This window comes from Thermobia domestica, chromosome 4, assembly GCF_964235325.1.
Source record: "Thermobia domestica chromosome 4, izTheDome1.hap1.1, whole genome shotgun sequence".
In the NCBI taxonomy this organism is placed as follows: Eukaryota; Metazoa; Arthropoda; class Insecta; order Zygentoma; family Lepismatidae; genus Thermobia; species Thermobia domestica.
In genome coordinates, this window is record NC_137457.1 from 14,349,438 (window position 1) to 14,362,036 (window position 12,599).

Below are 12,599 nucleotides of genomic sequence, written 5' to 3' on the forward strand. Positions count from 1 at the left end.
TTAGAAATATGTAACGTCATATTTTGCTACTGAACTTCCAAATAAATGTCATGTACAAAAGGAGAGGTGTCAAATATCCTGATAGTCTGAAAACGTCGCAGTAATAAACAATCAAAATTACTTTTGTCTAACGAGGGAACCTATCCAAGTGTAACTCTGACTTCGAGTCGAGACTATGGCCGTTGGATACATTGTCCCGAAAGAACATAACACGAAAAGGGATACATCCTCGATCGCATCCATTGCGGATATATAAGCGTGAAAAGTTAGAAATTGAGCTCCATACTATACATTACAAAGTCGGATTCCGGGTCAGATTTTTCGGAAACGGTCGAGTAAGGAAACTCAGCGAATACATATCAAATTGGTGTGGGAAGGACAGCACCTTTTGAATGACAAATTTGTGTCCCCGGGGCACTCGCAGGATCCCAGGCGGGGTCCAACTCAAAATTTGCAAATAAAACCGGGAGTCAAGTAGCATATTGTATGAAATCTATTGTTAAATAAAAGAAGATAGAACAAATCTCAACTCTCTACGATAACCCTGTGCAAACGGGCAACTAGTCAAAATGTCAATACAACCTACATCAGAAAATCTATGGCCATGCTTCTAAATCCGTTAAGTTGCTACAATAACAAAACAGAAAAACACGCTTGAAAGTGCAAGGTATTGAAGTAAAGCAAATTGTTGCAGAGTCTCTCACAGAGTCGCACAACGGACCTTATCCAAGTATAAGTGTGACTTCGAATGAATAATGGACCATAGAATAACCATGACCATTGGATTTCGTGTCCTAGAAGAGAAAGGATATATTGTCAATCGCAATCGTCGTGGAGGGTGAGAAGGTCAAAAGGCAACGGTATATGCTTCGCGCATCGGGACCCCAAATTCACAGATTGCACCGTGAAATATCTATCGGGGACTTGCTGAACGAGAAACATGATGGTAAAGACGAAAAGGAGCAACCATGAAAGTTTGAGGCAACTATGAGAGGAGTGGAGTTGAGGAAAACTGAAATAATGGTGCAGAAATAAAATATATCGGAGGGTACTTTTGAGAAGGAGACTCTGCAGCAATTTGCTTTACTTCAATTATTTGCACTTCCAAACGTTTTTTTTTTCTGGTTTGTTATTGTCGCAACTTAACGGATTTAGAAGCGTGGCAATAGATTTTCTGATGTAGGTTGTATTAACAATTTGAGTAGTTGCCCGTTTGCACAGGGTTATCGTAGAGAGTTGAGATTTGTTCTATCTTCTTTTATTTAACAATAGATTTCATACAATATGCTACTTGACCCCCTGTTCCATTTGCAAACTTTGATTTGGACCCCACCTGGGACCCTGCGAGTGCCCGGGGACACAAATTTGTCATTCAAAAGGTGCTGCCCTCCCCACACTAATTTGATATGATTCGCTGAGTTTCCTTACTCGACCGTTTCCGAAAAATCTGACTTTGTAATGTATAGTATGGAGCTCAATTTCTAACTCCTCACGCTTATATCTCGGCAACGGTTGCGATCGAGGATGTATCCCTTTTCGTGTTATGTTCTTTTGGGACAATGTATCGAACGGCCATAGTCTCGACTTGAAGTCAGAGTTACACTTAGATAGGTTCCCGCGTAAGTGAAAATTTCCATGCACATCACTCCTGGATCCAAGATAACTCGTATAAAGCAAACTCTTTTTAGGTTATTCTCCTTCCTCGTTTCTTCTCTTCTTCTTCCTTCAATCACCCACTTCTCTCATTCGCTCCGTCAAATGTAGCACTCTCTTTTGAGTTTTATGTCAGTTGGACATAACTGCTACATAGAAACGTTAATCACTGTAATGGTAATATTGGATTTACGAATTATATTGCGAAAATTACTTAATGCCTCTGAAGAAAGCAACGGTGTTTTGCCGAGACCATAACATAGGTTGGTAATAGTAGTTATTTATTTCGACGTAATTGTAAGTCACATAAACTATTATCTACGCCGTCGATACTCCTGTTTGGTGTCATCACTAATTTTGTTAATGTTTAGAATGCAATTTTGCTTGATCCCTTCAGCATTTGAGAAAACAAACTTTGATACCAAAGACTGACCTCCAATAGTAACCTTGAATTAAAATTCGGCGGTACGTTCCTGTTAGTACATTGTTGTTCACATGGTCGAAAAAATCATAAGGTTCAACATTCTTTGAAATATTAACTGAACAAAATCCAGTAAAGCATAAACATATACCTTATTATTGAGTAAGAGTTTTGCCAAGGTAACATCACCTGCATCAGATAGGTAATTAAAGATTAAAAGAACAACTTAAATGTAAACAGAAAGTGAAACCAGGTCACGTGCACGTTTCCCAAGGCAAATAAACATTTCCTTTAATTTCAAGCGTTCATATATATATGGAGCATAAATGTTTAATTGGATGCCTGTTACATGTAATTCGTTGGAAGTACCTGAGAAGTAACCTGAACCACCTCACATCGTATAAAACTATATATATAGAATATAGTAATACTTTCTTCAATAACTGCAACATTAAAATGTGGTTTTACTGGCTTTAAAGTGGTTTCTTATCGAAACTTAGTCAATTATGATTATAATTAAGATATTCTGATAATTAGTACACTAGCATGATGTAAAGATATTTACAATTTCGAATACTATATGTACTAATTTACGAAATAATACTTGTAAAACTTACAACTAACAAATTATGCTCATTTAATTTTACAATATGTTACTATTTCCATGAAATAACTGTTCAATATAATTGAACGTTTCGTTCATACAGAAGAATGATAAAATACTATATTAGCAGAATAGGTTATGTCATACAGTAATTTCCTTACCAGAAGGTACGCAATATTATTACTGTTATTGATTAAGAATAATAGGAATGAGAAGGAAATTTTGTTCAGCAATTACATTTCTGAAAAACCAACACAATGTCTACGTCGTTTATGACCAATTCTGCTCTTATTGGTTAATAAATAATTATTTCTTTGTTTGCTTTCAATATAATTCAAGTCTTATCACGTTTTCTGTATTTGGACAAACGAAAAACATGAAAGTTATTTCGCAAATGTAACGTGCTAAAAGCGTGAATTTTATTTTTTTTAAACATTACTGCAATAATATTTATTTTTTAGTTTTAATTTGAGAATGTCATAAACATTTTAATAACTCTAAACTAACTTGTAGTAATTTTCTCGAATGTTATAAGTGTTTGAAAGAAGAATAATGTTCCAACTCATCAAAATTGGTTCACATCGCTTGAATGATACGCCAATAGAACACAATTTATTAAGAGCTATTCATAGTACTGTGCGAAGACATTAACTGGATGCAACCGTGATTCTCAAAGGGAATACGTATAATCTCTTTTTGAAGAATTGCACCTGGAAAACAAGTATTACGTAATGGCTATAAATTTAATATAAGAATTTTGTATTTTTAATACTTTCTTTGAACATGAAGAAAATCACAAACTGTTAATAAGTATAGCGACTGATTAAAAATCTTAAGCTCTACGAATGGAAAACATAACAAAATAAGTGGTGGCAAAGTCAACGGTTTGCATACTTTTCCATGCTTGGTTGTGAGTTAAATATGTTTGGCTCTGGAGACAGTGTGTACAGATCGATAACTGGAAGTTTGTTCAAAAGCTCCTGAGCTTTGCCAATGATATGAAGATTATTTTTATCGTGTTATTCGCTTCAAGTTTTAAGGTATGTACAAAAGAATTCTAAACATTATGACACGTCATGTTAGATGAAGAGAAATCACGTACTAGAGTATTTGTTTTGAAGTATTCTATTTGCTGTTAACAATATACATGGTTTAATCATGGCTTAATCTGTATAAAATTTTAAATCCCAACATATCTAACACAATATTATAAACATAAATATGTATATGTACTCATACATACTCTTCGATACTCTTCGCGGTGGCTCAGTGGTAGAGCGTTCCCCTCTGCTGCTAGGGGTCTCGGATTCAAATCCTGCTCCCGCCAAGTGAACTTTGTGGTGGACAAACACCGTGTGCGTGGGTTTTCTCGGGGTTCTTCCGTTTCCTCCCACTTTCTTCATTCTACCATTTCATTCATCTCTCATCATCACCGTCTCCTTTAGCCTAACCGGCATAAATGTGGGACGTAAAACTCAAAAATTTCATTTCATTTTTTCTTCGATACTCTTGCATTCTGGCACTAGAGAAAGCCACCGTACCACACAATAGAGGGTATTAATTACAATGTACAATTGAATATCTATGTGGTTGGTCGATCATTACTTACTTCACACATAATGTTATTCCTACTCATATACTGTTGAGGGATGTGGTTCTGTATTCCTTCTGACTTTCAAGGAAAACAAAGTATAGTCAAGATTGACCTATACTGTGAGAAATAATCTTACATGATGGTATGAGTACTCAGCAATGCACTGAACTCCAGTTCAGATCGCAATTTGGAACTAGTGTCATACTTAGCATATGTTTCATAACGTAAGTATTCCACGCAAATATAAAACATAAAAACTCAATGTTAAAGAATGCTGCTAAATATTCAATCTATTTCTTTATTCATTTCCTTATACCCAGTGTCTCGTGTCAAATTAGAAATAAAGTAGAAGCAAACTGATGGCGCCTGTTTCTTCTCTATTTGCTCGTCAGATGTAGAATCAAAGTTGGGGCATATCTCATATAAGACAATGTATGCACAGAGGAGACATATTTTTGTAGTTGCTGTCGATACGGTATTTTAATAATGTATTAAAATATGTATCTCGACTTCTTTCTTTAAAGTATACAACACACACCTTCAATAACAACCGAGAACTGTAGTATGGTACCAAATACAGCAGTTGTGAGACAGAGATAATGTTGACCAAACACCTGTTCAAAATAGATGTAAATTTGCATGGTATTTGAACTCGCTTATTTTATCAATTATAATTCCTTGCGTGATTCCAAGCTTACGTAAATAGCTGGTCCCTTTCTCTTTAGCGTTAATGGAGGACAAAACTCTAAACCTAGATACACCACTATTTAATAATATATTCGACATGGCTTATTAAATGGTTACTGGTAAATGTTCTTGAGCACAAGTTTTAGGTTATGAGGAGGCTGAGAGCTTCTCACTTCTTTTATCCTTAAACGGTTGAATGTATCACTATCTAAGCGAGTATGGATTAGATTTTCAACATCTATCAAATACGAGAAAAACTATTATTGTGATAGTAGGAATTAATCCCCGATTAGGAGGATTTGCTGGACTGATAAAATAAATCCCCTACAAATATCCCTATTTTTCTAAAACAGTTGCTAACACACTTTCAAAGATTGTAAGGATATACGTTTAATATGCAAATCGCCTGAAGTCTATTTAACAGTTATGCGTACTGTAAAGGTGATCTTCTTAAGAATGACGGTGCCGGAATTTGTAGTCCCCAGATCAGACTGTTCAGGTAAGTTCATCTCCCCTATGGTCATCGGCGTATTTCGGGGGGGCTTCCGGGCTTAAGCCCCCCCGAAATCTTACTTACTATAGTAAAGTATATGAAATATCTTGCAGAATTTTCACATTTTCAGTTAAGACCCCCCCAAAAGTTAGCAAAGCCCCCCCGAAACAAAATCGTAAATACGCCATTGCCAGTGGTTGTCAATGGTTCCTGTATTTCATGTACTAACTACAACCTGGATGACTCCAAGTTAATCTGAAAACTTAATGCTACATGGAAGAGTATGAAGTTTCTTTCTATATTTACTAACGAGTACATTTTTCAGCACCAATGAAGAGATTAAATCAAGATAATAGAAAAATTAAATGAAATCTTTGTTTTACGTCCCACGATTATGCCAGTTAGGCTAAAGGAGACGGTGATGATGAGTAATGAATGGAATGGTGGAAGGAAGAAAGTGGGAGGAAACGGGAGAACCCCGAGAAAACCCACGCACACGGTGTTTGTCCACCACAAAGTTCACTTGGCGGGGGCTGGGATCGAACCCAGGACCTCAAGCACCAGAGGTGAACGCTCTACCACTGAATCAAGATAATAGAAACCAGGGAAAGGCAAACACTAAACTTCACCTATTACAGGGGAAAAAATAAGGTTTCTATAAATCTCATTGTTATATAAGTAGAAAATAAGACTTCCAGAACAATAAATAAATGACTACAACTCGATATTATATTTATCTTAGTCACATCTGGAACTACTCAGTTTTATTAATTAACTCATGAATTGAGGAGGGAACCTCTGATTACTAAAATAATTTAAAAAACTAACTACGGTATTTAAATACCCATTCTCTAACAATCAAACACTTATTTAGATTGGGCTACAAAAGACAAGTTTCATCACAACATCTTGAATACATTTGTCAAAAGATTTTTAGTTAAACCTTAATCGTCTTCTTACCTGTATGAGCACAATTATTTTTACGCAGTGCATTTTGCGCAGCTATTAGGGCTGTTTTGTCTGAAGGTATACACATACGGTGGGATAACTGTTATAAGAGATCAATTCATGCATTACATGAAAGGAAAATTTCAGAGAATCTAAATATAGGAAACTATTTTAGAATGTCTAACATGTTTTCAATCCCTATTTGGAAACACACTGATTCAAAGTATATAGTTACAACAAAGACAATAAGGAGATGAGGAATACAAAGAAACAGCTTTGTGGAAACACGGTTAAGATAGAGAAATTTTACAATATCTTACATCGTGATAGAGCTTAGTGAGCTGTGTTGGTAGCGTATACATTTTTGCGTGCTTCTTGATACCATTATACCTGTATTGGCCTAACGAAAAAGTATTTTGTGAAAGATTAAACAGTAATAAAGTATATTTGTTTGAAACGTTCAGAAACAATAAATTAGCAAGGATTGTAAACATTTAACGATTATTCTCTCTGAAAGATTTTGTAATTAAATGAGAAGTACGTAATAACATCAAGTTGTGACATCGTTTTAGTATCACAACAATAATACAGAAATCTACAATATAAAAAGAAGAAAATCAGCTGATGGTCCATAGTATAAAATAATCTAAAAATAATTCTGGTTGATGGTGCTGTATACTTCTATGACATACGTGAAATAACGTTCTTAAGTAATGTAAAATATGGACGCACTTTATGACATTTTCATGTGTGGATGCTTCTCCTTTCAAACAGGCCCCTTTCCATATTAAGTAACGTGAATGAAGCAAATAACTTAGTGCAGGTGATGTGTGGATAATTACAACTCTTAGTTTTTCACATCACAAATACGTTTAAATTGATGGGCGCCTGAAGAAAATTTTCTAAGGAGGGGCCATCTTTATGGTTGCCAATTTACGTCTGATATTTCTGATATTTAATATACGTGGTTTGCTATTATAACCGCCACCATTTTATTGAAGTATTTTTTGTGGACGCTTTGTATATTTCGTAAAGACAGTGATTATTATTTTCGATTTATACTTTATTCTGCTACGGAAATAAGTTCTTTCTTCGGTGGAAATTGCTTCTTTCCCACACAACTGGACGAAGAAGTCCTTCATTGCTTTTTCATAGATATATTTAAAACATTGCTTTTTGCTGACAACATTTCAGTGAGCTACGAACCTTTTCAGTGTTTCTCCCTGGACTTATTGATATGCTCAGTCTACATTCTACTGTTATTTAGGACTGAATTAATTAATGCTTTCTTCAATCATTTATGGAAATACTACTGACCAGGTTTTCGAGCAGCAGAGTGGCACCAACTCCATCGCTTTTTCAGTTCCTTATCTGTACTTTCACACGCCCGAATTATCGCAAGGTCTCGTGCATCGTAACCAGTGGACTAAAATTAACATAATTGCTTTTCCGTAACAGAGACACCCGGGTGGTTATACTAAAGAATGAGTCAGAAAAAACTTGGCCAGTAACTTTGACCAAAAAAGTAGGAAAAGAAATGAAAAGAAGAAAGGTCGTTTGCATACTTTAGTTGACTATAAAGTAAAAAAAAAAAAAATAAACACACAAAATATATCATAAAGAACTAATTATGGAAAAATGCTCGTACATTACTCTTGATCCGCTTCATAAGAGTTCGCACATCTTCTTCTGTTATTTGATTGGCAGCTGAAGTCCACTTGCGACGAAAAGTTTTCAAGTCAGCCGCCTTCCCTTTTGATGTTTTCAATGTTCTTTTAATGTAGGAACAATATTTGTCAATTGGCCTAAGTTCAGGGCAATTTGGTGGATTTGCCTCTCTTCGAACTGCGACGATACCCTTTTCTTTATAACAATCAGTGGCTGCTTTAGAGTAGTGAGAGGTAGCAAAATCTGGCCAAAAGAAAACAGAGTTACTGTGTGACATCACAAATGGATACAAGCGTTTTTGTAAACACTCCTTCGTATAAATTTCGCCGTTAATTGTCCCTGTTGTGATGAACGCCTTGCTTTTTTTTTTTTACCGCATGAACAAATAGCTTGCCAAATCAAATATTTTTTGGGATATTTGGATGCCTTCCGTTGTTTAAATTTATCCTGCATATCTCCCTCTTCAGTGCCACGTACTACTTCTTTCCGGAAATTTGACTGAAATCAGCGACACAATAGGTTTCGTCGTCCATAATGCAACATTCATATTGAGTAAGGTACTGTTCATAGAGTTTTCTTGCTCTGGATTTTGCCGTCAGTTGTTGCTTTTCGTCTTTGTTAGGTACCTTTTGGACTTTGAAAGATCGTAAACTTTTCCTTGCTTAAATCTGTGCACTGTAGATTGGGACGCTTTGGCCACACCAACAACTGCTCTTTCCGATAAGTTCGGATTCTGACGCAGCAATGCAGTAACACTTTTCTCAGCTTCGGTTGGCTAGTCCCCGGTTTTCTACCTGAGCCAGGTTTTCTTTCAACAGTTAAATCTTGTGTGTACTTTTTAATTACATTTTGCACAGTAGACCGAGGGTATTTTACGAGTTTGATTAATTTATTTAAGGACATACCTGGATTTCCGAGGTATTTGTTCACAATTAGTTTTCGTTTTTCTAACTGACTCATCGTTCTTTACTACACCACGCGCACTTCACAAGTGGCAATCTATTCGTGAGTAAGATCCCCACCCTGTCCTCCCCTTCGGGCGCCCATACGTTTAATCTAATTCAAACTAAATCAAACAAAAATATTCTAGGTATGTGATAAATCATAGCTTCTCTGAGATAAGAAAATGTCACCGATCAAAATCGGAGAAATGCGATAAGTGGGCAAACATGTCATAGTAGAAAGACTTTTGAAGATGGGTTGTCACCCACCATATAGCTCGGATCATGCGCTGAGAGATTTTTATCCTCTTACTCTTCAAGAAATTCCTATGCAATAAGAATTTTGATAGTGATGAGCAACTGCAAATAGTCATCATACACTGATTCTATTTCGCGTAGGCTAATTGTTTCGATATCTAAAATTAAAGGTTGATCATTTCCAGTGAGAACTGTCTGAATTTTGGTAATGAATATGTTGAAAACGTAGCCTGTGCTGTATTCGTTCCAATGTCTCTTTGTGTTTCCCGGGGTAGGAAAACTTGCGTTGAGCTCCTCCGTGGCTAAGTGCTTAGCATACGCGCCTTTGGCGAGGGAGACCCGGGTTCCATTCCCGGCGGGAGCTCATGTGGTTCGGATTCCACGTTAATCAGTAGGTCCACGTCTCATATAGCCTCGCTGCTGAACGGGACGTTAAACTCAAAACCCACTCCACTCCAAACAACTTGTGTTATAGACGCATCTCGAATATTCAATGTACTACATTTCCATACTGGTAATTCCACAACAAACCACTTCGAAGGAAGGTACACTTAATTATAATAAAAAAATATAATTGAATGAAATTGAACTAGTTGCTATTAAATATGGTCAGATCCAATTTCATATTTGACAATATAGGTAGTTTTACAAGATCAATGTTCACAAATCAACACAGAAATACAAATCATTAAACTATATGGTCGAATCCATCGAGAAGCCTGTTGATGATTGAGGAGAGTGAAATCCGACAAACCCAACAAAATTGCTCTGATCTTTATATAAGGGTCAATCTACTAGAAATTATCCCATTTAAAGTTAAAAGGCTCTTTTGTACGTTACAAAGATTTGCTATAAGCATTGTCACTTCTTTAATTTTTAAGATATGGATTTTCAAAGAAAAACAAAATTTAAAGAGAAATAGATGTATGAACTTTTATGCCATTTAGGAACAGTACACCAAAAATATCCTTAAAAGCGGTAAAAGTTAATGTTTTTAAAAGGAAAATCGTGATTCTTAATATTGAAGTCTTAAAAGATAAATACAAACTCGCAGTTATTTTTTCTAGGTGCAGACTTTTTTTTATTTACTACTTCTTAAAAATGTCTGTTTTAGATACCTGATAGTTTCTTTTTGTGTATACGTCTTCCAATAATACTAGTTGTCGAAAATGGGCAGCGTTTAACCTAAAATGTAGAACAGAAGTAAAACATTTCAAATTTTGACAAAAAATATTGTTATTTATGTTATAACAAATTTTAAAATTTTACTATTTCATGACTTTGAGAGAGGAAATTTTGTTTATATTCTTTTGCATTTTGCTAAAAGAGTAAGCTAAATAAGTCCCAGTATTAACAAAGTGGTTTGTATTACGTTATGCACTTAGTAAGCTCAAAATATACTTAATTCAAAACAATTTTTATAATTATTTCCTAAAGATAATGAATTCAGTAAAATTGTCACAGTAAAATATTATTACAATAAAACAACATTAACAATCAAATTGAAGTATATGTTTGAATCTAAGAAGAAACTAATTAGTCCTAAGGAATTACCAAGAGAGAGAGAATGTTTTACAATAATATGTTTGAATGCCTAGTTTAGTTGTGGAATGAAGTATAACTTCAGTTGTATTTCAAATTCTTATTAAACTCAATTTCTACACATAAAAGAACAAATAAAACCGTAGTCAAGTCTCCGTGATCAACTTTTAATCACTTTAACTATTTGTTGTTGAAATATTTGATGTTTTTACAAGTGTTTCCCTTTCACGTTGAATACAACCGATTTTTGAAGAATTCCAATGTTTGTTGGTCCATAACAGAAAAGGAATAAGTCTCTCAAGAGTGAAATTCTAAAGTGTAATATACTTCGGAGCCTACATCTAGGAAAGAATAACAGAGAGTCTATTCTTTCCTTTGAAATTCTTAATATCACAAATAAAAGCTTGCTTTTTAACTTTAAACAATTTTTAAGTGAAGCAGGCCTTAAAAAATTGTATATATTGAATTCAATTTCAAATGTGTTTTGTTTCAAATAAATACATTCGAAAAGAACGGCGATATGGCGTTCATGGTAAATGTTTATAAAGTGTAAAATAAGCTTCAAAGCCGCAAAACGGTCGCTAAAATAAAACCTGGACCTCTAAACATTGAATGAATATTTGTTTATTTTCTCTAAATGTAGTACAATTTTTGTACAAAATTCAAAAACTAGTAAGTTTTTCAGCAACCAATAGCATACATTTACGCATATCATATATGAAAAAAGTGTCTCTGTTTATGGCTTGGAATGTTGTAGACATATTGGTTTCTAGTAATTTCAGTTCCATTCTGCATATTTACAGGACCAGATGGAAATAAGTTGTGAGTTCAATTTTGTAGGTTAAGACTCCAAATCATGCATGGAACATGTATTCCTTGCTAAGTTTTACCTTTTCCAATTAATGATTGTGATACCATACTACGAGTGCAATACAGAACATTAATGAAGCAGTTAGTCAGGAGGAACAAAAAGAAGAAAATATAAAAAGAGAGAATGTAGAGACATTGTAGCAGATTGCTAGTAGCAAATATGATATTTTAATTGTTGCCATATGAAGAAGTATCCTGTAGCATTGACCTTAATTGCTACCATATGACATTTTAATTGTTCCAAAAAAGGTCCGTCTGGCGTTGATATTTAAAAAAAAATAGCATAAAACACTTGAATGTTTGTTTATTGTAGTTCAATTTTTGTGAATGGAGATCAAATCTTGTCATATATTAGACAATTTTAAATGTTAATTGTAAAATTTCAAAGCCCTTTAGTTGCTCAACAAATTCGTTAATTTAAGTACCAAGATTTGCAACAAATTTTACAAGAAAGCTAGAAAATAAAAATGTAGGAGATGGAGAGTGTTATGATAAGCTTTAGCTATACTAATCATAGAATCAGTTTCTGGATTGCGTATAATTCGTAATAAGACAGATTCCGTAGCAAGTTTGTGATTATAAAATTTGACAATTAACCCTAAAATGCATTTTGATGCCAATTGGCATCATAGTGATTCAATAACAATAACAATAATAATATTCTTAAAATGTATATATCAGCGAATAGCGCACGCCAAGGCCATGTGGCACACCTGTGTGAGCTTTCTGCCACACAGTTTTGGTCTAGTGGCATAGATCCGACATAGAGTGTCAAAGAGTGTGAGAAAGCATATAGAAAGCACAAAGCGTGCACGTTTGTTACTTGTAATTTTTTTTTCACAAAACCCTTTTTCTTCTCTTTTAACCCTTAACACACCAAGCGGGATCCTCTAGGGAACCCAGACGGTGATATTTGGTAA

At 34.8% G+C, this 12,599-nt stretch overlaps 1 protein-coding gene across 1 annotated transcript in view; it reads left to right on the forward strand.

Annotated features, from left to right (window-relative positions):
- Window positions 1-3,293: 3,293 nt before the first annotated feature.
- The window catches only part of LOC145683631 (uncharacterized), a 61,821-nt gene continuing 52,515 nt past the window's right edge, over window positions 3,294-12,599 (forward strand). The window contains exon 1 of the mRNA XM_081754969.1: window positions 3,294-3,718. Coding sequence (XP_081611095.1) covers window positions 3,677-3,718 — 42 coding nt within the window. The 5' untranslated portion in view covers window positions 3,294-3,676. The remainder of the gene's footprint in view (window positions 3,719-12,599) is intronic.